We start from the raw sequence: 20,313 nt of genomic DNA, 5'->3' as shown, positions 1-20,313 counted from the left end.
TTTCGACATAATCTCGAGTGACATGGATTTTGCCAAGTACATGTTTGGATCTAGGTTTTTAACTTGGTTCCTTTGATTGAGCTATTGCACCATTGTTGTCACAATAGATGCCAATTGCTTTAGCACTGTTTGGGCCCATACGCATGGTCAGCCCAACTCGGTATAAAAATACGAAAATGCCCTTGGGTCTTGGGAACTAAGGAGGACAACTCTTTAGTTAGAAGTAGACATAATTACGTAATTACCCTCGTGTAATCATATAAATACTCTACTGTAATCATTAAAAAAGGCTATCTAATCATTACCTAAAAAAGCAAATCAGTCACTCTCTCTCTAGTTCTTCTCACTTAACAACAACTTATCTAATTTTAATACGAAGGTTCCTCGGACATATTCAGGGACTGTCTAAAAACGGTAACACGGGTGGTTGGATATAAGGAAATCACGGTCAAACACGTCATCGGTCAAGCTAATTCCCAAGTTATTATATTTACAGTTTCTCAGGCAGAAACAGTTTGGCGCCGTCTGTGGGGATCGCTTAACAAAAAGCCATGGTGAATACCAGACGTGCTCGACGACCGTCACTTATTCGACATCCCTCATCTACCCAGTCACCCTCTCAAGGAAGGTCCTCGGCCTCCAGACATGTCGACGATCAGCTGTGTTGTGGTCCAGTGATGTCCTCTCGACACGATCATGTGCTCGAGTCGATCCATGCCAGTGACCCGCAACCTCACGGAGAAGTCGAGGGATCTTTGCCCGTCACACAGGAAGACTTAAGGAGACTGGCTGAACAGTTCAACGGCACTTTAGAGCGCAGCCTCAGGGCCGCCGTGTTGAACCTCCGGGATGGTAATGAAGGCCCATCTCGACCCAGAGGGCAACCAAGGTCATCGGAGGAGGTCCTAGCCCAGCGGGAGACAAGATCACGCCTCCAGCCCCCCAGAAGCACGCTCTCTACGAGAGTCCTCCTCGGTCCGAAAGAGACCATGAACTACCACTGAATCCTCCTCGACACACAGGGGGACACCAGACATCGAGAAACCTCCCCCCGCCACACCAGAGGCATGGTCGAAGCGATGCTCGAAATGTGATTGTCCAACGAAGACTCAGGAGAGGTGAGCTCGACGCCCGCGAAATCATCAACTCTCGAAGAATCGAGGGGAGACAGGGAGATGCCGGGGGGATCTCTGCTCGCTCTCAACATGAGAGTTCGAGAAGATCCCTTGATCATCCTCGACATTCCCTCACCCCAGTGGAAACTCCAAGATCTCGACACGGATCCTCCCGAGAACGAGATCAAGAAGAAAACTAAATCACATCTGGAAGAGGGGCTGATAGACACACCCAAACAGAGAGAGAACCTCCTCGGACTGGGAGAGGGGAACCAACCCCCCCTCGAGATGAGGTGCAGCTCGGCAACCTCAGGTTCCTAAGTCCTTTTAGCAGACAGATCATTGAAGCACCAACCCCGAACAAAGTCAAGGTGCCCTCCATTGACCCATATGACGGTACCTCTGACCCGAATGACCACATGGATGCCTACAAGGCACGAATGACTGTCCAAACAGGAGATGAAGCGGTATGGTGCAGGTTCTTCCCTGCCACTCCCAAAGGGATGGCTATCTCATGGTTCTCTGGGCTATCGGCCAGTGTCATCACAAGATTCTCAGTGCTCGAAGCTCTATTTAAATCACAATTCATTGCCGGACAAGTATACAAGAAGACCAGTATGCATCTCATGTCCGTTCGATAACAACCCAACGAAAGCCTCAAGGAATACATCAAGAGATTCAATGAAGAGTCCTTGAACATACCGAACTTGCAAGATCCCGTTGCCTTCACTGCGCTCATGACCGGGCTAAAGGCAGGAAGCCGATTTCGTTAGGTCTCGGCCAAGCAATGGTCCGGGCACAAAAATACATTCAATCCGCGAAAATCTGCAATCCGTCGGCCGAAACTGACCTTAAGAGGAAAAAAGAGGTCGTTGGACGAGAAAAAGAGAAGAAGCCCAAAGAGACTGATAACGGAAACGACCCTCGGTAGTCGGTACAACAGTAACAGGAGGGAGATATACCTTGACATCAAGGAAAAGTCATTGCTGCCAAGTCCAACCCCAATCAGGACCCCCGCGTCCAAAAGAGACAAGAGCCTCTGGTTCCACAAAGAGTGCGGACACACCACCAAGGACTGTTGAGAATTGAAAAGGGCCTTGGACAGACTCGTCGATGAAGGAAAGTTGAACAACTATTTGAAGGCTTCCTCCTCTAACAAGAACGAAGATAACAAGGGATCAGATGTCCATAGTGATCATACCGAGGGATATGTTGGGGTGATAGATGGGGGTCTCGCATCTGGTGGCCTAACCGGCAACGCCAGAAAAAGACACTTGCATGCACTGACCCACCAGATCCTCGATGTCGAAGCGCCTTCATCAGACCTCAAGTGTCCAACAATAACGTTTGTGAGGGGGTCGAAAAAGCACGAGGCTAATGCGTGACCTTGTCCCTCGTGGGTGTGACGATTCTTTTTATTCAATCAAGTGTAATTGGATTTCCTGTGAGTATACACCCAATTGACTAGTAATATAGGAGTCGCCATTCAGTTTTTAACAACAATGAGAAAAACTGACAAAACCCGGTTATCGTGACATAAAGGGAGTGCAATTATGTTTGACCACGACGGCCGTAGGTTCCCTTGTGATTCCTGGTGTGGGGATCTCTCAATATACACCCGCAAGGTAGAGATTGAGGGTTCGGGGGACTGTAACTACCGAGAGGAGTAATTCGCTCGTCGATAACTCCAGAGGCAGGATATCCTTACTAGCTTAGCATAAATAATTGAAGGGACATGCGGTAACTATTAAACTAATCTGAGTTGATTTTAGCAATATGCAACATATAACACTAATTCGATCGTGATTATCTGATTTAAATAGCATTAAGGAACCTAGCATGATAATCCGATTTCCCAAAAATATTATATTTGTTAGGCGTGATAGAACAATCATATTAGGTTAGTTTCACAGTTCATAAAAAGGGCGAGGAAAGCAGTTAAATCATCGAAAAGGGACACATTACGACGCACCCTTGAGAGGTGCGTCACGGTTCTCAGAAAACTAACCACTTTGACTTTGCTATTTCTCCTTTTTATTTAACGAATCTCAATTATGGGACAGGATACGTTCTATTCGATTTATGGATCGATTGCGACAGAACGCGTGAACAGTTCGGAGCGAGAGGCTTAGGCTAGGGGTTTAGAGTCAATACTCAGAATATATTATGTGTTGTTGTGTGTTGTTTCACGTCGAAACTAGGGGCCTATTTATAGGGAAGAGTTCGTGGAAAGATAGAATTGCAGAGTTCTAATCCACAAAGAATTAGGAAAAGAGACGTACCCAGGTACTTTCAGCGCCCAGGCCTGGGCGCCGAAGATTTCGGCGCCCAGAGCCAGGCGTTGAAAATAGGATCTGGGCAGTTTTGTTTAGTCAGATTCGGATTCCTAAAATCCGTAGAGTTTGAGATTAATTCGAGTCTTTTGGCGCGTATCAATTTTGTGACGGAATGCGTCTGGGCCCGTTACGAACTCTAGGCTCGTTAGGATTTTAATTGATACGTAACTCTTATTTCCGAATCCTATTAGGAATAGGATTCTCGCAGTTTTCTATCTCATTTAGGATTTATGTTGGAATGCAACACCTAATTCTGACAGGTTTCTATCTTTTATGATTTGCCACTTTTAGAAGCTACCTTTTACGGCAGTTACTATTTTTAGCAGGTTTCCATAAATAGCAGGTTTCGGGTGAAATGAAATGGGGAATCGAGATTCGTTTATTTTATAGGAGATGCGTTGTCAAGTGGAGTTTTTATGCTTTCATCATCGAACCTTTCCCTTGCGGGAACGGGGACAAAAGTAGGTTTCTACAGTTAGCCCCCACTTTGACTGAGTCTTGGAGTAAGACGATGGTCAAAGTATTAGACGGAGTGCGTCACACAAGCCATGGTGTATGTGACCTGTTTTGCGAGGGTCTCACGAGCCCCCGAGTGATAACATTTGACTTAAGGGTCATCACTTGAAGTGTCGACATATCCCTCACGTGTCATTGGGATTTGTCAACTGATAGTATAGAAACTTCCTCACTTTGTCATTGGAAGGATCTAAAGATGCGTAGAAACTCCCTCACTTTGCCATTGGGAGTAACTACAGATGTTTTCGAAATTAAAGCTGTAAAGTGTAATTGGGCCTGGCCAAGCCCAATCACGAGGTAAAACGTTTTTAAAGATTCTCATTTTCAGGGCTAGCTAAACGAGAAAGCCCCCTTGTTTTTATAGGACGTAAAACGAAGGAAAATCCAGCACATCGTTCTTTTTTGGAAAAACGGAAAACCAATCCTTTAATTTTTGGAAAAAGGGAAAACCAATCCTTTAATTTTTGGAAAAAAGGGAAAACCAATCCTTTAATTTTTGGAAAAAGGGAAAACCAATCCTTTAATTTTCGGAAAAAGGGAAAACCGATCCTTTAATTTTCGGAAAAAGGGAAAACCGATCCTTTAATTTTCGAAAAAAGGGAAAACCGATCCTTTAATTTTTGGAAAAAGGGAAAACCGATAAAAGTTATCGCTGCAGCGACTAAGGACCTGCGCTGTTAGTGACGCAGACCCCGCCCGCTAAAGGTGGGCGAGCCTGTCCGCTGAGGGTGGACCCCCCGTCCGATAGAAGTGGACGAATCTGTTTTGATGTTTTTGAAAAGAAGGACCTACGCGGTTTGTGACGTAGACCCCGCCGGCTGAAGATGGCGAACCTGTTCGCTGAGGGTGGACGCCCCGTCCGATAGAAGTGGACGAATCTGTTTTGAAATTTTTTTTTCTTTTTTTTTCTTTTTTTTTTGGGATAGAAATATCAAGATAACGGATATCTTACACAAAATAGGGGAGTACGCGTGCCCGACAGCGAATATTCGATGTCTAGGAAGCTTTTTCAGCGCCCAGCAGTGGGCGCGAGAATTTCTAACGCCCAGAGCTGGGCGTTGAAAATGCGAAGGGGGGGCTGGTCTTTAAATTCGCGGACCGTCTCCTTCCTTTCCCATTTCCACCATTTTCGCTCAAACTTTTTTACTTCTCTCTACTGATTTTTGCTCGTTTTCTTCACTTTCCTTCTTGAATTCTACTCCAAATTACTTCCCAATCTTCCCAATGTAAGTAATTTTCAATAACTTTGAGCTTTTTTTGTCAATTTCAGTATTTTTGTCAAGTATTTTCGTGCATGAAATTGATTTGGGGGTTTTTGATTTTGTGCCCCTTTTTCTTCAATTAGATAGTTGGAAATGTTCCACATAACATGTTAATTAGTTTGTGCATGTTAATTTTTGCAAGTATGTTGATTTTTGTTGAATTTGGGCATTTTCATGCTAGCCCCCAAGTATACCTACGAATCTAGTATTTTCTTATAATGTAGGTGTTCTTGGTATATTGCTTGCGTTCCTCATAATTCATGAATGACAAATTATGGGAGAATTTTGATTTTGCTGGAGTTAATTTTTACTTAGGGAATTTTGCTAAGTATGAACTTAGTATCATGTTTTTAGGGAACAAAAATTGTATGACTCTATTTCATGCGTGAAATGCACTCTTTTTAGGGATCGGTATGAGTGCCGATTTTGTCAAAGGTATAATGCCTTGTTGTATTGTTGATCAGCATGTCTGACGAGTCGTTACCCCCTCCTGGTGGCCACGAGGTGCGTGGCATGACGCGTCAGTCGAATGGCCCAGGTCCCCTATGGGTTGGCCCTGAGCTTTACGATGGTCGTGATCTGCACTACGACCTAGAGCACCATGTGACTTCTCACCTTCACGCGAGGAGAGAGACTACGGTTCGCGGCTATGGCGCCGCGACGAGTGAAACCGTTTTTAGCTATCTGAGCTCGGACGCCCAGGCCTTGGTGAGGGCGAGCTCACTGTTTCCGGTGGTTGAGACCTTCTGGGAGATATTGCGGCTTAACATCTCCCTGTCCTTTCTGCGGTCGTTCATGAGGTGGTGGTGGGATACCACCAACACCTTCCATTTTCCTTGGGGCGAGATGACGATCACTCCTGAGGACTACACAGCTTTGACGGGTTTGACCTTTACAGGGAACCCCGTTCGTCTGAGGTCGGACGGCCCATCGCCGACTGTTGCTGAGGGTACCAGGCTCTTGGGCTCGTGGATGGGTAGTAGGTTACCTTCGTACCAGCCCCGTGGGATACCTTTCGCTGACCTGATGTGGGCTTTGGAGCACGGGGTAGAGGAGTCGCCTTTGAGACAGGCTCGGCTGTTCTACCTCCATTTTATTACTTCCACTTTTCTATCGGGTCCGATTGACACCTTTGACCTGAGGTGGATAGGCATGGTGGAGGACGTGTCTACACTGGGTGACTATCGCTGGGGCGATTTGGGCTATGCGACGCTTGTCGGCCAGATGAGTTTGTCGGTGCGCGACTCGGACCCGAGTAGACGTCACTTTGTGATTACATTAGCGGGAGTGCCGCGTTTGATCGAGGTATGTGCCTAGACTTTCTTTTGTTTTTCTCGCTTTTACCCGGCCTCTTTTTTTTTACGTTTTATTATCCTTTTCTTTTTGCAGCTGTGGGCCTTTGAGCACTTACCTTGGCTGGCCCCCCGAAAGGGGTAGAGGCCTTTGGAGTTCCCTGCCGGTCGCCGTTGGGGTTGGAAGAAGAAGCTGACAGTGCGTCCACCGCCCGATACTGTGTGGGATCTTATCCGGGATGGGAACCCTGAGCATGTACAGAATCTTATCCTCTATCTCGTATTTTGTCATTCTTTTAGGGGTTTGTACGAAAACAGGTGGTTTGGACCCCATGGCTCTCTTTTAGGGGTACCCATGCTTCGGTCAGGGAGAGTTATGCCTTGAGCCAGATGCGGGTCTTGTTCGTTGGCCACCGGGACCCTGTCTGGTACCTGGGAGAGCGGGTACGTATGCAGACGAACGGGGTTTTTTCGGTGCCCAGGCCTCCGCCTGCGACCATGCTGTCTACTCGCTCGATAGGCGAGTCGTGGAGGGTCCACTCGAGGACTGGTGTGCCGGCGACAGAGTTGGTGATAGAGGGAGCTAGCTATTACCAGTTTATCAAGAATTCTCTTCGTCTCCCGGAGCCTGACGCTGTAAGTTGCCTCCTCTCTTTGTATTGATTTTAGTGTTTTCATGTTCGTGCCCATGTGTTTATGCCTACTGTGTTTTGTGCAGGAGGGTCCTGACCCTTTGTTGGGGGGATGGGTGCTTCCCGATGCTCGGATCTCGTATACCGGAGAGAGTGGATCCGAGATTGTGGAGACTTTCCCGGAAGACCGGGTTTTCCATGCTCCGCTCTCTGAGGGAGTAGAGGCGGTATGCACCTTTTATTTGTGTACTTTTCTTTATATTTTTTCTTTCTTTTTTACTGACATTCTTGTTTTAGGTTCCGGCCCGTACGGCCAATGCGATGGTGGGGGTGATCAACCGGTTGAAGTCCGCGTTGGTTCGAGCTCGGTCTGCACTTTCTTGCAGGAGCCCCCACTCTACTCGGGTAATGTGCCCTCTCTTTTTTTCTTTTGATCTGTACCTTTGGTTTGGCTTTCGGTTATTCACTCTCTTTTTTGTCCCTTTTTTACAGACGGCTACTGGCGTGCTGGGGCCGACAACGCGGGTCCCTCGGGCGGGGGACACGGTCGTCGCGAGAGAGAGAGAGCACGGCACTCGCCCCTACGGCATCGCCGTTCTGACGCGGGGGTGAGTTCTTCCGGGGAGAGGTCCGAGCCGGAGCGTAGGCGGCGTTCCGTGTCGGTGGCCCGAGAGCCTAGCCCCGAGTTGCAGTCGCAACCTCATTTTTGGGGTGACTCTGGCTGGGGTCCCTCATACCACGGGGAGTGGAGTGGATGGACTGGCGAGGCTTGGAGACATGGAGCCGATGACGAGTCTTAGGCTTACCTCCTGTTTTATACATATTCATTCTTGTGTTCCGCATGTATATATATATTTTTTGCGATTTTTGGTGCAAGAATGTTTTGAGCCTTCCGTGGGCTTTGTTTTAACATATTATAGCAATATTAGCTTCCTAAACCAACGACGAATTTCGAAAAGGAAGAGACTTTCGTAAAAATAATGAGTTCATATAAGAGTGCACATATATTTTTAGACTAACCGACTACTTGGGGTATTACATATGCATGTTCACTATTTTTGTTTTTTTGCCGACTCGTGTCATACTCCTTTATTGGGCTTGTTCCTGGAAACTCTTATGGCCTTTTCATTTTATTTGGTCTTGCCCGTGCATGGGTTAGGGTAGAGTGCCCTTTGCAATATCTTTTCTTCTTGATGCGCTGCATGACTTTATTATTTTTTAATTTTTTATTGGACCGAATCCTTGAGAAGGATTACCTACGTATCTTGTCAGAATCAGGTTAAGCGTAGTTCTAGCTTTTTTGAAAAAAACTTTTTTGAAAGGGTGTTCATTACTCGTCTGCTTCCCCCCCAAGTGTTCGTGGTTCTTTTGAGGGTTAGAAAAAGGAGTACGAACACTTTGTAGAAGCGGGAGGGTAGGTGGCAAGAGAGAACGACGCCCGATTTATGGCGAAGGAAATATCGGCGCCCAGGCCTGGGCGTGAGAAATAACAGCGCCCAGTCCTGGGCGTTGAAGTTTTGTCCTTCGCTTTTTCTACTTTATCGAGTTTTATGCCGTTTGTTTAGAGTAATGCGCAGAATGTTTGCTTATGAGTCTTAATATGTTTTATTAGATGCCTTAACTCCGGACAGAATTTTATTAAATATAGTACTTTTTCAATAGGTCTAAGTTCGTGAGGTTAGCGAATTCCGCTCCATCTATGTTGGCTAGTTGGACTGCTCCGCCAGGTAGGATGGTCTTTACAAAATATGGTCCTGTCCAGTTAGGCCGGAATTTTCCTCGAGGGTCCGTAGTAGGTGCGCAGACTTCTTTTAAAACAAAATCGCCTTCTTTGATGTTTCGAGGTTTGACTCTTTTGTTGAATTGCCTTGCGATGCGCTTTTGATACAATTGTACGTGATGTGGAGCTCTCAACCTCCGTTCGTCTAAAAGGACGAGTTCGTGGTACTTAACTTGAACCCAATCAGCTTCGGGTAGCTTGCTTTCTAGGACGATCCGGAGGGAGGGAATCTCCAACTCGACCGGTTGGACTGCTTCCATTCCGTATACCAAGGAGTAGGGTGTTACTCCAATGGAGGTGCGGATTGAGGTTCGATAGCCCCATAATGCGAAGTGTAATTTATTGGGCCAATCCTTATAATTTTCGGCCATTTTTTCGATTATGACTTTAATATTTTTGTTGGCCGCCTCTACCGCGCCGTTCATTTGCGGCCTGTAGGGAGAGGATTTATGGTGTTTGACATGATATTTTTTGAGCAGGTCTTGGACTTCGGCCCTGAAGTGGGAACCTTGGTCACTTATGATTTCATGTGGAACCCCGTATCGACAGAATATGTTCTTTTCTAGGAATCGAGCGACATGTTTGGCTGTTAACTTTGCATAGGAGACTGCCTCTACCCATTTAGTGAAGTAATCAATTGCAACTAAAACGTACTCGTGTCCCCCTACGCCTGTTGGTGTTACCTTGCCGATTATATCTATACCCCAGGTGGAAAAGGGCCATGGAGAAGTGAAGGTGTATAGTTCTGAGGGAGGCAAATGGTTAAGGTTACTGAAGATTTGGCATTTTGGGCAAGTTTTTACAAAGTGATGGCAATCGGTTTCCATAGTGGTCCAATAGTACCCTGAGCGGGATATTTTTCGGGATAGCATTTTTCCGTTCATATGGGGTCCGCACACGCCGTTATGGTATTCTTCCATTAGTCTCTGGGCTTGGTTTTGATGGACACAAAGTAATTTGATTTTATTCGGCGTGTATTTGTACAGTTCTCCCAGAATTATGCTATATTGTGAAGCGAGGAGGCGTAGGACCTTTTGTGCTCGCGGGGAAGTGTTTGGGGGGATTTCCCCATTTGTTTTGTAACGAAGGATGTCCGTGTACCATGGTTCTTCTTCGGTGTTTTCAGGTTCGGAGTCTATGGCACAACAATAAGCCGGCTCTTTCCTTCGCTCGACCCGAAGGGTCATTCCGTCCCATTCATTCGGGATGTTGAGCATTGAAGCTAGCTTCGCTAGTGCATCCGCGAATTGGTTGTCGTCTCTTGGCAAGTACGTATACTCGATTTTTTCAAATTGCTTGACTATTTGGTCCAAGTGAGCTTGATATTTTGAGAGACTAGTGCTTCGGACCTTCCATATTTTGGATATATGGTTGATTATTAGGGAAGAATCTCCGAAGACTTGTAGGTATTTGACTCTGAGGCTAACTGCGGCCTCTAGCCCGACTATGCAGGCCTCGTATTCGGCGGCATTGTTTGTGGCCTCGAAGTCAAGTTTGACGGAAATTGGTATATGGGCTCCTTCGGGACTGACTAGGAGAACTCCGACGCCGCATCCTTTTTGGTTGGACACGCCATCGAAGTATAGTGTCCAATAGTCGTCTTGTATCATCAGAAGTTCCTCGTCGGGGAGGAGGTAAGCTTCCGGGGTTTCCTCATTCGTGGCATGTTCGGCCAGGAATTCGGCTACCACTCTTCCTTTGATTGTTTTTTCCGGCATGAATTTTAGGTCGAATTCTGAGAGCATGACTAGCCACCTGGGAAGGCGACCACTCAGGGCGAGCTTTTCGAACACGTATTTTAAGGGATCTAGTTGTGACACTATATGAACAGTGTGGGCCAATAGGTAATGTCTGAGTTTTTTGGATGCCCAGACGAGGGCGAGACAAGTTTTCTCAAGTTCTGTGTATCTCGTCTCGTACTGTATGAACTTCTTGCTCAAGTAGTAAATGGCTCGCTCGGATCCATGTACACACTGTGAGAGCATAGCTCCTGCTGCAGTATCCGTGACGGTTAGGTATAGGCGTAAAGGGATTCCAGGCAAAGGTGGGGAGAGGACGAGTGGCTTGCTTAGGTATTCTTTGATTTTATCGAAGGCAGTTTGGCATTGTTCATCCCATTCGGCCTTTTCTTCTTTTCATAATTTTTTGAATATTGGCTCACAAGTCATAGTAAGCTTGGAAATGAACCTACTAATGTATTGCAGCTTTCCTAGGAAGCCCCTTATCTGTTTTTCAGTTTTTGGTGGGGGCATTTCGGTAATGGCTTTGATCTTAGATGGGTCAATCTCGATTCCTCGCGTACTAACAACATATCCTAGCAATTTTCCCGAGGTTACCCCGAACACACATTTTTGTGGATTTAGTCTCATGTTATATTTCAAGATTCGGGTGAAGAACTTTTTAAGTGCCGGGAGGTGACCGCGCCGGTCTTTAGATTTGACGATCATGTCGTCCACATAGACCTCGATTTCTTTATGTATCATGTCATGGAGTAACGTGGTGGATGTTCTTTGATAGGTGGCCCCCGCGTTTTTCAAACCAAAAGGCATTACAGTGTAACAATATGTTCCCCAAGGGGTAATGAAAGTTGTTTTTTCCATGTCTTCTTCTGCCATGAGTATTTGGTTATATCCGGCGTACCCGTCCATAAAGGAGAGGAGCGCGTGTTCTGCGGTGTTGTCTACTAGTATGTCAATGTGAGGTAGAGGGAAGTCATCTTTAGGACTGGCTTTGTTGAGGTCTCGAAAGTCTACGCACATTCGCACTCGTCCATCTTTTTTAGCTACGGGGACAATATTGGCCACCCATTCTGGGTAATTGGAGACTTTTATAAAGCCGGCGTCTAATTGTTTAGTGACTTCTTCTTTTATTTTCAAGGCTATCTCTGGTTTGAGCCGCCGTAGCTTTTGTTTTACTGGCGTCATTTTGGGATCTAGCGGAATTTTATGCTCAGTGATTTCTCGATCTATTCCTGGCATGTCTTTGTAGGACCAAGCAAAGACACCCTCGAATTCCCGCAAAGTGGAGATTAGATCGGCCTTCTCAGTGGGAGTTAAGGTGAGGCCAATTTTAATAATTTTAGGATTTTCTTCTGTTCCAATATTTACCAATTCTGTGTCCTCAATTATAGGAGTTTTGAGTTCTTGTTCACTTACAGCTTTTATTAGTTCGGTATATTCCTCTTCTGGCTCTTTTTCGTGCTCATTAGTGGCGAGACATTCTGCATTATTACTCTGATTTTTAAGCGGCACATACTCAAAAGTTTTGTTTATCTTATTAAAGTCATGAAGAATTACATCAAAAAGATCTCCCGGGGTAGATATTTCCGGGTCTAAACTATTTTTGGGAGGGGTTACAATTTTGCTAGGTTCGGACTCGGAGTCAGACTCGGATTCAGACTCTAATTCTTCGTACATCGGACCCTCTCCCGCAGATATCTTGAACTTTATCCCACGAGCATTAGTCCATTTGAAAGTCTTGCGCCACCCTCGTTGGATTTGGTCGTCTTTTGAGGGTGATGGAGCGATCAATTTAGTAGGATCGAACACTTCATCTTGGAGAGCTAGTGCCATAATTTCTGTTTCTTTCTTCGCTCTTTTCTTTTCTAACCCAATCAATAGCCCGAAAGCATGTGAGTTGGGGAGCGTTTTTGGCATAGCATGGTTCTTTGGGGCGAGTGGCCTTTGAAAACGTAAAGGGTGAGGGCGAGCTCACTGTTTCCAGTGGTCGAGACCTTTTGGGAGATACTGCGGCTTAACATCTCCCTGTCCTTTCTGCGGTCGTTCACGAGGTGGTGGTGGGATACCACCAACACTTTCCATTTTCCTTGGGGTGAGATGACGATCACTCTTGAGGACTACACGGCTTTGACAGGCTTGACCTTTACAGGGAACCCCGTTCGCCTGGGGTCGGATGGCCCACCGCCGACGGTTGTTGAGGGTACCAGGCTCCTGGGCTCGTGGATGGGCATGAGATTGCCGTCGTACCAGCCCCGTGGGATACCTTTTACTGACCTGATGTGGGCCCTAGAGCATGGAGTGGAGGAGTCGTCTTCGAGACAGGCCTGGCTGTTCTACCTCCATTTCATTACTTCCACTTTTCTATCGGGCCCGACTGACACCTTTGACCCGAGGTGGATAGGCATGGTGGAGGACGTGTCTACACTGGGTGACTATTGCTGGGGCGATTTGGGCTACGCGACGCTCGTCGGCCAGATGAGTTTGGCGGTGCGTGACTCGGACCCGTGTAGACGTCACTTTGTCATTACATTGGCGGGAGTGCCGCGTTTGATCGAGGTATGTGCCTAGCCTTTCTTTTGTTTTCTTGCTTTTACCGGGCCCCTTTTTTTTTGACGTATTATTGTCTTTTCCTTTTATAGTTGTGGGCCTTTGAGCACCTGCCTTGGCTAGCTCCCCGAAAGGGGCAGAGGCCTTTGGAGTACCCTGCCGGTCGTCGTTGGGGTTGGAAGAAGAAGCTGACTGCGCGTCCACCGCCCGATACTGTGTGGGATCTCATTCGGGACGGGAACCCTGAGCATGTACAGAATCTTATCCTCTATCTCGTATTTCGTCATTTTTCATTTATTTTCTATGTGCGAGATCTGACCGTGTTTGTACGAAACAGGTGGTTTGGACCCCATGGCTCTCTTTTAGGGGTACTTATGCTTCTGTCAGGGATAGTTATGCCCTGAGCCAGATGCGGGTCTAGTTCGTTGGCTGCCGCGACCCTGTTTGGTACCTGGGAGAGCGGGTACGTATGCAGACGGTCGGGGTTTTTTCGGTGCCTAAGCCTCCGCCTGCGACCATGCTGTCTACTCGTTCGATAGGCGAGTCGTGGAGGGTCCATTCGAGGACTGGCGTGCCGAAGACGGAGTTGGTGATAGCGGGAGCTAGCTATTATCAGTTTATCCAGGATTCTCTTCGTCTCCCGGATCCTGGCCTTGTGAGTTGCTCTCTCTTTTTGTACTTGATTTTTTTTGTTAGGGTTTTCATGCTCGTGCCTATGTGTTTATGCTTACTGTGTTTTGTGCAGGAGTATTCTGACCCTTCGTTAGGGGGATGGGTGCTTCTCGATGCTCGGATCTCGTATACCGAAGAGGGTGGATCCGAGATTGTGGAGACTGTCCCGGAAGACCGGGTTTTCCATGCTCCGCTCCCTGAGGGAGTACAGGCGGTATGCACCTTTTATTTGTGCACTCTTCTTATATCTTTTGTTTTTTTTCTTTTGTTACTAACATTCCTGTTTCAGGTTCCGGCCCCTACGGCCAACGCGATGGTGGGGGTGATCAACCGGTTGAAGTCCGCGTTGGTTCGGGCCCGATCTGCACTTTCTTGCAGGAGCCCCCACTCCGTTCGTGTAATGTGCCCTCTTTTATTTTTCTTTTGATCTGTACCTTTTGTTTGGCTTTCAGTTACTCACCCTCCTTTTGTTTTTGCAGACGGGGGATGGACGAGCCGGGGCCGACGACGCAGGTCCCTCGGGTGGGGGACGCGGTCGTGAGGAGAGAGAGAGGGCACGACGCTCGCCCCTACGGCATCGCCGTTCCGATGTGGGGGTGAGTTCTTCCGGGGAGAGGTCCGAGCCGGAGCGCAGGCGACGTTCCGTGTCGGTGGCTCGAGAGCCTAGCCCCGAGTTGCAGCCACATCCTCATTTTTGGGGTGATTCTGGCTGGGGGTCCTCATACCACGGGGAGTGGAGTGGATGGACCGGCGAGGCTTGGAGGCATGAAGCCGATGACGAGTCTTAGGCTTGCCTCCTGTTTTGTATATATTCATTTTTGTATTCTGCATGTATATATATATATTTTTTTTTTTGCAAATTTTGGGTGTAAGAATGTTTTGAGCCTTCCATGGGCTTTTCCTCAACGTATTATAACAATACTAGTTTTCTAAACCAACGACGAATTTCGAAAAGAGAAAGAATTCCATATATAAAAATAATGAGTTCATACAAGAGTGCACAAATATTTTTAGACTAGCCGGCTACTTGGGGTATTATATATGCATGTTCACTATTTTTTTTTCGTCTTTTGCCGACTCGTGCCATACTCCTTTGTTGGGCTCGTTCCTGAAAATTCTGGGTGCTTTGTTTTCATTCCATTTGGCCTTGCCCGTGCATGGGTTAGGGTATAGTGCCCTTTGTAGTATCCTTTGTCTTGATGTGCTCCATGACTTTAGGATTTTTTTTAATTTTATTGGACCGAATCCTTGATAAGGATTGCCTACGTATCTTGTCAGAATCAGGTCGCGCGTAGTTCTAGCTATGATTTTTTGAAATTTTTGAAAGGGGCGTTCATTACACATCTGCTACCCCCCAAGTGTTCGTGGTTCTTTTGATGATCCGAAAAAGGAGTACGAACACTTGCAGAAGCGGGAGGATAGGTGGCGAGAGAGAATGACGCCCAAATACGGGCGTAGGAAATATCGGCGCCCAGGCCTGGGCGTTAAAAATAAAGGCGCCCAGTCCTGGGCGCTGAAACTTTGTCCTTCGTCCTTTCTACTTTAGTGAGTTTTATGCCGTTTGCTTAGAGTAATGCGCAGAATGCTTGCTTATGAGTCTTAATGTGTTTTATTAGATGCCTTAACTCCGGACTGAATTTTATTAAATATAGTACTTTTTTAATTGTCTAAATTCGTGAGGTTAGCGAATTCCGCTCCATCTATGTCGGCTAGTTGGACTGCTCCGCCGGGTAGGATGGTCTTTACAAAATATGGTCCGGTCCAATTAGGCTGGAATTTTCCTCGAGGGTCCGTAGTAGGTGCGCGGACTTCTTTTAGCACAAAATCGCCTTCTTTGATATTTCGAGGTTTGACTCTTTTGTTGAATTGCCTTGCGATGCGCTTTTGATACACTTGCACGTGATGTAAAGCTCTCAACCTCCGTTCGTCTAAAAGGACGAGCTCGTCGTACCTAGCTTGAACCCAATCGGCCTCGGGCAGCTTGCTTTCTAGGACGATCCGGAGGGAGGGAATTTCCAACTCGATCGGTTGAACTGCTTCCATTCCGTATACCAAGGAGTAGGGTGTTACTCCAATGGAGGTGCGGATTGAGGTTCGATAGCCCCATAATGCGAAGTGTAATTTGTTGGGCCAATCCTTATAATTTTCGGCCATTTTTTCGATTATGACTTTAATATTTTTGTTGGCCGCCTCTACCGCGCCGTTCATGATGTTTGACATGATATTTTTCGAGCAGGTCTTGGACTTCGGCCCTAAAGTAGGAACCTTGGTCACTTATGATTTCATGTGGAACCCTGTATCGACATAATATGTTCTTTTTTAGGAATCGAGCGACATGTTTGGCCGTTAATTTTGCATAGGAGACTGCCTCTACCCATTAGTGAAGTAATCAATTGCGACTAAAACGTACTCGTGCCCCCCTACGCCTGTTGGTGTTACCTTGCCGATTATATCTATACCCCAGGTGGAAAAGGGCCATGGAGAAGTGAAGGTGTATAGTTCTGAGGGTGGTAAGTGGTTAAGGTTACTGAAGATCTGGCATTTTGGGCAAGTTTTTACAAAGTGATGGCAATCGGTTTCCATAGTGGTCCAATAGTACCCTGAGCGGGATATTTTTCGGGATAGCATTTTTCCGTTCATATGAGGTCCGCAAACGCCGTTATGGTATTCTTCCATTAGTCTTTGGGCTTGGTTTTGGTGGACACAAAGTAACTTTATCTTATTCGGCGTGTATTTGTACAGTTCCCCAGAATTATGCTATATTGTGAAGCGAGGAGGCGTAGGGCCTTTTGTGCTCGCGGGGAGGTGTTTGGGGGGAATTCCCCACTTGGTTTGTAACGAAGGATGTCCGTATACCATGGTTCTTCTTCGGTGTTTTCAGGTTCGGAGTCTATGGCACAGCAATAAGCCGGCTCTTTCCTTCGCTCGACCCGAAGGGTCAATCCGTCCCATTCATTCGGGATGTTGAGCATTGAAGCTAGCTTCGCTAGTGCATCCGCGGATTGGTTGTCGTCTCTTGGTAAGTACGTATACTCGATTTTTTCAAATTGCTCGACTATTTGGTCTAAGTGAGCTTGATATTTTGAGAGACTAGTGCTTCGGACCTTCCATCTTTTGGATATATGGTTGATTATTAGGGAAGAATCCCCGAAGACTTGTAGATGTTTGACTCCGAGGCTATCTGCGGCCTCTAGCCCAACTATGCAGGCTTCATATTCGGCGGCGTTGTTTGTGGCCTCGAAGTCAAGTTTGACGGAAATTGGTATATGGGCCCCTTCGGGACTGACCAGGAGAACTCCGACGCCGCATCCCTTCTGATTGGACGCGCCATCGAAGTATAGTGTCCAATAGCCGTCTCGTATCATCAGAAGTTCCTCGTCAGGGAGGAGGTAAGCTTCCGTGGTTTCCTCATTCGTGGCATGCTCGGCCAGGAACTCGGCTACCGCTCTTCCTTTGATTGTTTTTTCTGGCATGAATTTTAGGTCGAATTCTGAGAGCATGACTAGCCACCTGGACAGGCGACCATTTAAGGCGGGCTTTTCGAACATATATTTTAAGGGGTCTAGTTGTGACACTATATGAACAGTGTGGGCCAATAGGTAATGTTTGAGTTTTTTGGATGCCCAGACGAGGGCGAGGCAGGTTTTCTCAAGTTCTGTGTATCTCGTCTCGTACTGTATGAACTTCTTACTCAAGTAGTAAATGGCTCGCTCGGATCCATGTACACACTGTGAGAGCATAGCTCCTGCTGCAGTATCCGTGACGGTTAGGTATAGGCGTAAAGGGATCCCGGGCAAAGGCGGGGAAAGGACGGGTGGTTTGCTTAGATATTCTTTGATTTTATCGAAGGCAATTTGGCATTGTTCATCCCATTTGGCTTTTTCTTCTTTTCTTAATTTTTTGAATATTGGCTCGCAAGTCATAGTAAGCTTTGAAATGAACCTACTAATGTATTGCAGCTTTCCTAGGAAGCCCCTTATCTGTTTTTCAGTTTTCGGTGGGGGCATTTCAGTAATGGCTTTGATCTTGGATGGGTCAATCTCGATTCCTCGCGTACTAACAACATATCCTAGCAATTTTCCAGAGGTTACCCCGAACACACATTTTTGTGGATTTAGTCTCATGTTATATTTCAAGATTCGGGTGAAGAACTTTCTAAGTGCCGGGAGGTGACCGTGCCGGTCTTTAGATTTGACGATCATGTCGTCTACATAAACCTCGATTTCTTTGTGTATCATGTCATGGAGTAACGTGGTGGCTGTTCTTTGATAGGTGGCCCCCGCGTTTTTCAAACCAAAAGGCATTACAGTGTAACAATATGTACCCCAAGGGGTAATGAAGGTTGTTTTTTCCATGTCTTCTTTTGCCATAAGTATTTGGTTATATCCAGCGTACCCGTCCATAAAGGAGAGAAGCGCGTGTTCTGCGGTGTTGTCTACCAGTATGTCAATGTGAGGTAGAGGGAAGTCATCTTTGGGACTGGCTTTGTTGAGGTCTCGAAAGTCTACGCACATTCGCACTCGTCCATCTTTTTTAGCTACGAGGACAATATTGGCCACCCATTCTGGGTAGTTGGAGACTTTTATGAAGCCGGCGTCTAATTGTTTAGTGACTTCTTCTTTTATTTTCAAGGCTATCTCTGGTTTGAGCCGCCATAGCTTTTGTTTTACTGGCGTCATTTTGGGATCTAGCGGAATTTTATGCTCAGCGATTTCTCGATCTATTCCTGGCATGTCTTTGTAGGACCAAGCAAAGACACCCTCGAATTCCCGCAAAGTGGAGATTTAATCGGCCTTTTCAGTGGGAGTTAAGGTGAGGCCAATTTTAATGATTTTAGGATTTTCTTCTGCTCCAATATTTACCGATTCTGTGTCCTCAATTATAGGAGTTTTGAGTTCTTGTTCACTTACAGCTTTTATTAGTTCGGTATATTCCTCTTCTGGCTCTTTTTCGTGCTCATTAGTGGTGAGACATTCTGCATTATTACTCGAATTTTTAAGCGGCATATACTCAAAAGTTTTGTTTATCTTATTAAAGTCATGAAGCATTACATCAAAAATATCTCCCGGAGTAGATATTTCCGGGTCTAAACTATTTCCGGGTCTAAACTCGGAGTCAGACCCTCTCCCGCAGATATCTTGAACTTCATCCCACGAGCATTAGTCCATTTGAAAGTCTTGCGCCACCCTCGTTGGATTTGGTCATCTTTTGAGGGTGATGGAGCGATCAACTTAGTAGGATCGAACAATTCATCTTGAAGGGCTAATGCCATAATTTCTGTTTCATTCCTCGCTCTTTTCTTTTCTAACCCAAACAATAGCCCGAAAGCATGTGAGTTGGGGAGCGTTTTTGGCATAGCATGGTTCTTTGAGGCGAGTGGCCTTTGAGAACGTAGAGGGTCGTGTCCCAGAGCATGCATCTCTTGGGTTTGTGCGACCTCTAGGTATAGATGTTCGGGATGTGCTTCTTCCATCGCGCTCCTTGATGGCTATCACGGGTAGGTATTCAGGGGCCCTGCATTATTGTTGTGGAGTATGAGACACTTTAGTTTGTTTCGTGAGTCGGTTTTTAGACATTTTATGACTAGCCTTAAGTCGGACTAGTATATTTGGACCACTATGTGTGCAATTTGAACTCTTTATATTTTCGAAAATCTTCGCCCGTGTGACATTCATAGTTATTAGCATGTTCGGTTTTGGTGCCGAGCATTGTCGTCGTAGGAGGCCTGACAACGACGCAAAGAGTTATTCTTTTTTATGAGTCGCTTTTAGAATCGAGTGCTTTTCTTACGCCCTCGTAGCAATTCTTTTTACGAACGGTTTTTTTGTGCTACGTATTTTCCTTTTGCGCGGGCACCGAGGCTGCTGCGCCTGACCAGAAGGCCAAGCAGCAATTTCAGCGCCCAACGTAGGGCGTGAGAAATTCTGGCGCCCAGCCAGGGGCGTTGAAAATGCGTCCCTGGCTGGTTCTCGTTTTCTATTTGCGTCTACTTTTTTTTTATGCGACTTCGATTTTGCGTGCTTGCCTAATAATGTCCTTTACGCGTGGTGCAGCATTTGTGGGATTCGTTACAGGCCATCCCGATCGTCGCTTATTTTTGTGGCGATCGTTCGGGTTTGCGGAACACGTATTTCGGTATAACTCTTTGGCAAATTGGTTTACGAATGTTTGGGCAATTTTTAAGGTCGTTGGTTTTTCTAGGATAGTTTGTCACACGAAATCATATATTTCTCTACACATAACTAACATTCCATCATGAGACAATAATAATATGTCATGTAGTTTATGATAGGCTTCTATGGGTAGTTATTTGCGCCTGGCTTGGTACCGCTTCTATCGCAGATCCACCACATGCCCCGGTCGGGGTAGTGCTTTCAACAGACGAATTTCGTCCTAGAAGGCCAACCCGCAAGTGCAAGCCA

General features: G+C 46.4%; 1 protein-coding gene across 1 annotated transcript; it reads left to right on the top strand.

Annotated features, from left to right (window-relative positions):
- Positions 1-5,831: 5,831 nt before the first annotated feature.
- Positions 5,832-7,083, top strand: LOC130472331 (protein MAIN-LIKE 1-like). The gene is made up of 2 exons (XM_056842982.1): positions 5,832-6,534; positions 6,619-7,083. The coding sequence occupies exons 1-2, from the start codon at positions 6,025-6,027 to the stop codon at positions 6,664-6,666; spliced, it is 558 nt and encodes a 185-aa protein (XP_056698960.1). The 5' UTR covers positions 5,832-6,024; the 3' UTR covers positions 6,667-7,083.
- The last annotated feature ends 13,230 nt before the right edge of the window (positions 7,084-20,313 follow it).

This window comes from Spinacia oleracea, chromosome 4, assembly GCF_020520425.1.
Source record: "Spinacia oleracea cultivar Varoflay chromosome 4, BTI_SOV_V1, whole genome shotgun sequence".
NCBI lineage: Eukaryota > Viridiplantae > Streptophyta > Magnoliopsida > Caryophyllales > Amaranthaceae > Spinacia > Spinacia oleracea.
This window is presented reverse-complemented; position numbering and strand designations above follow the sequence as displayed.

Coding starts and splice junctions, on each gene's coding strand:
- LOC130472331 (XM_056842982.1), top strand. CDS start 6,025: ATGAGGTGGTGGTGGGATACCACCAACACCTTCCATTTTCCTTGGGGC. Junction 6,535..6,618: donor GAGTGCCGCGTTTGATCGAG/GTATGTGCCTAG, acceptor TTCTTTTTGCAG/CTGTGGGCCTTTGAGCACTT.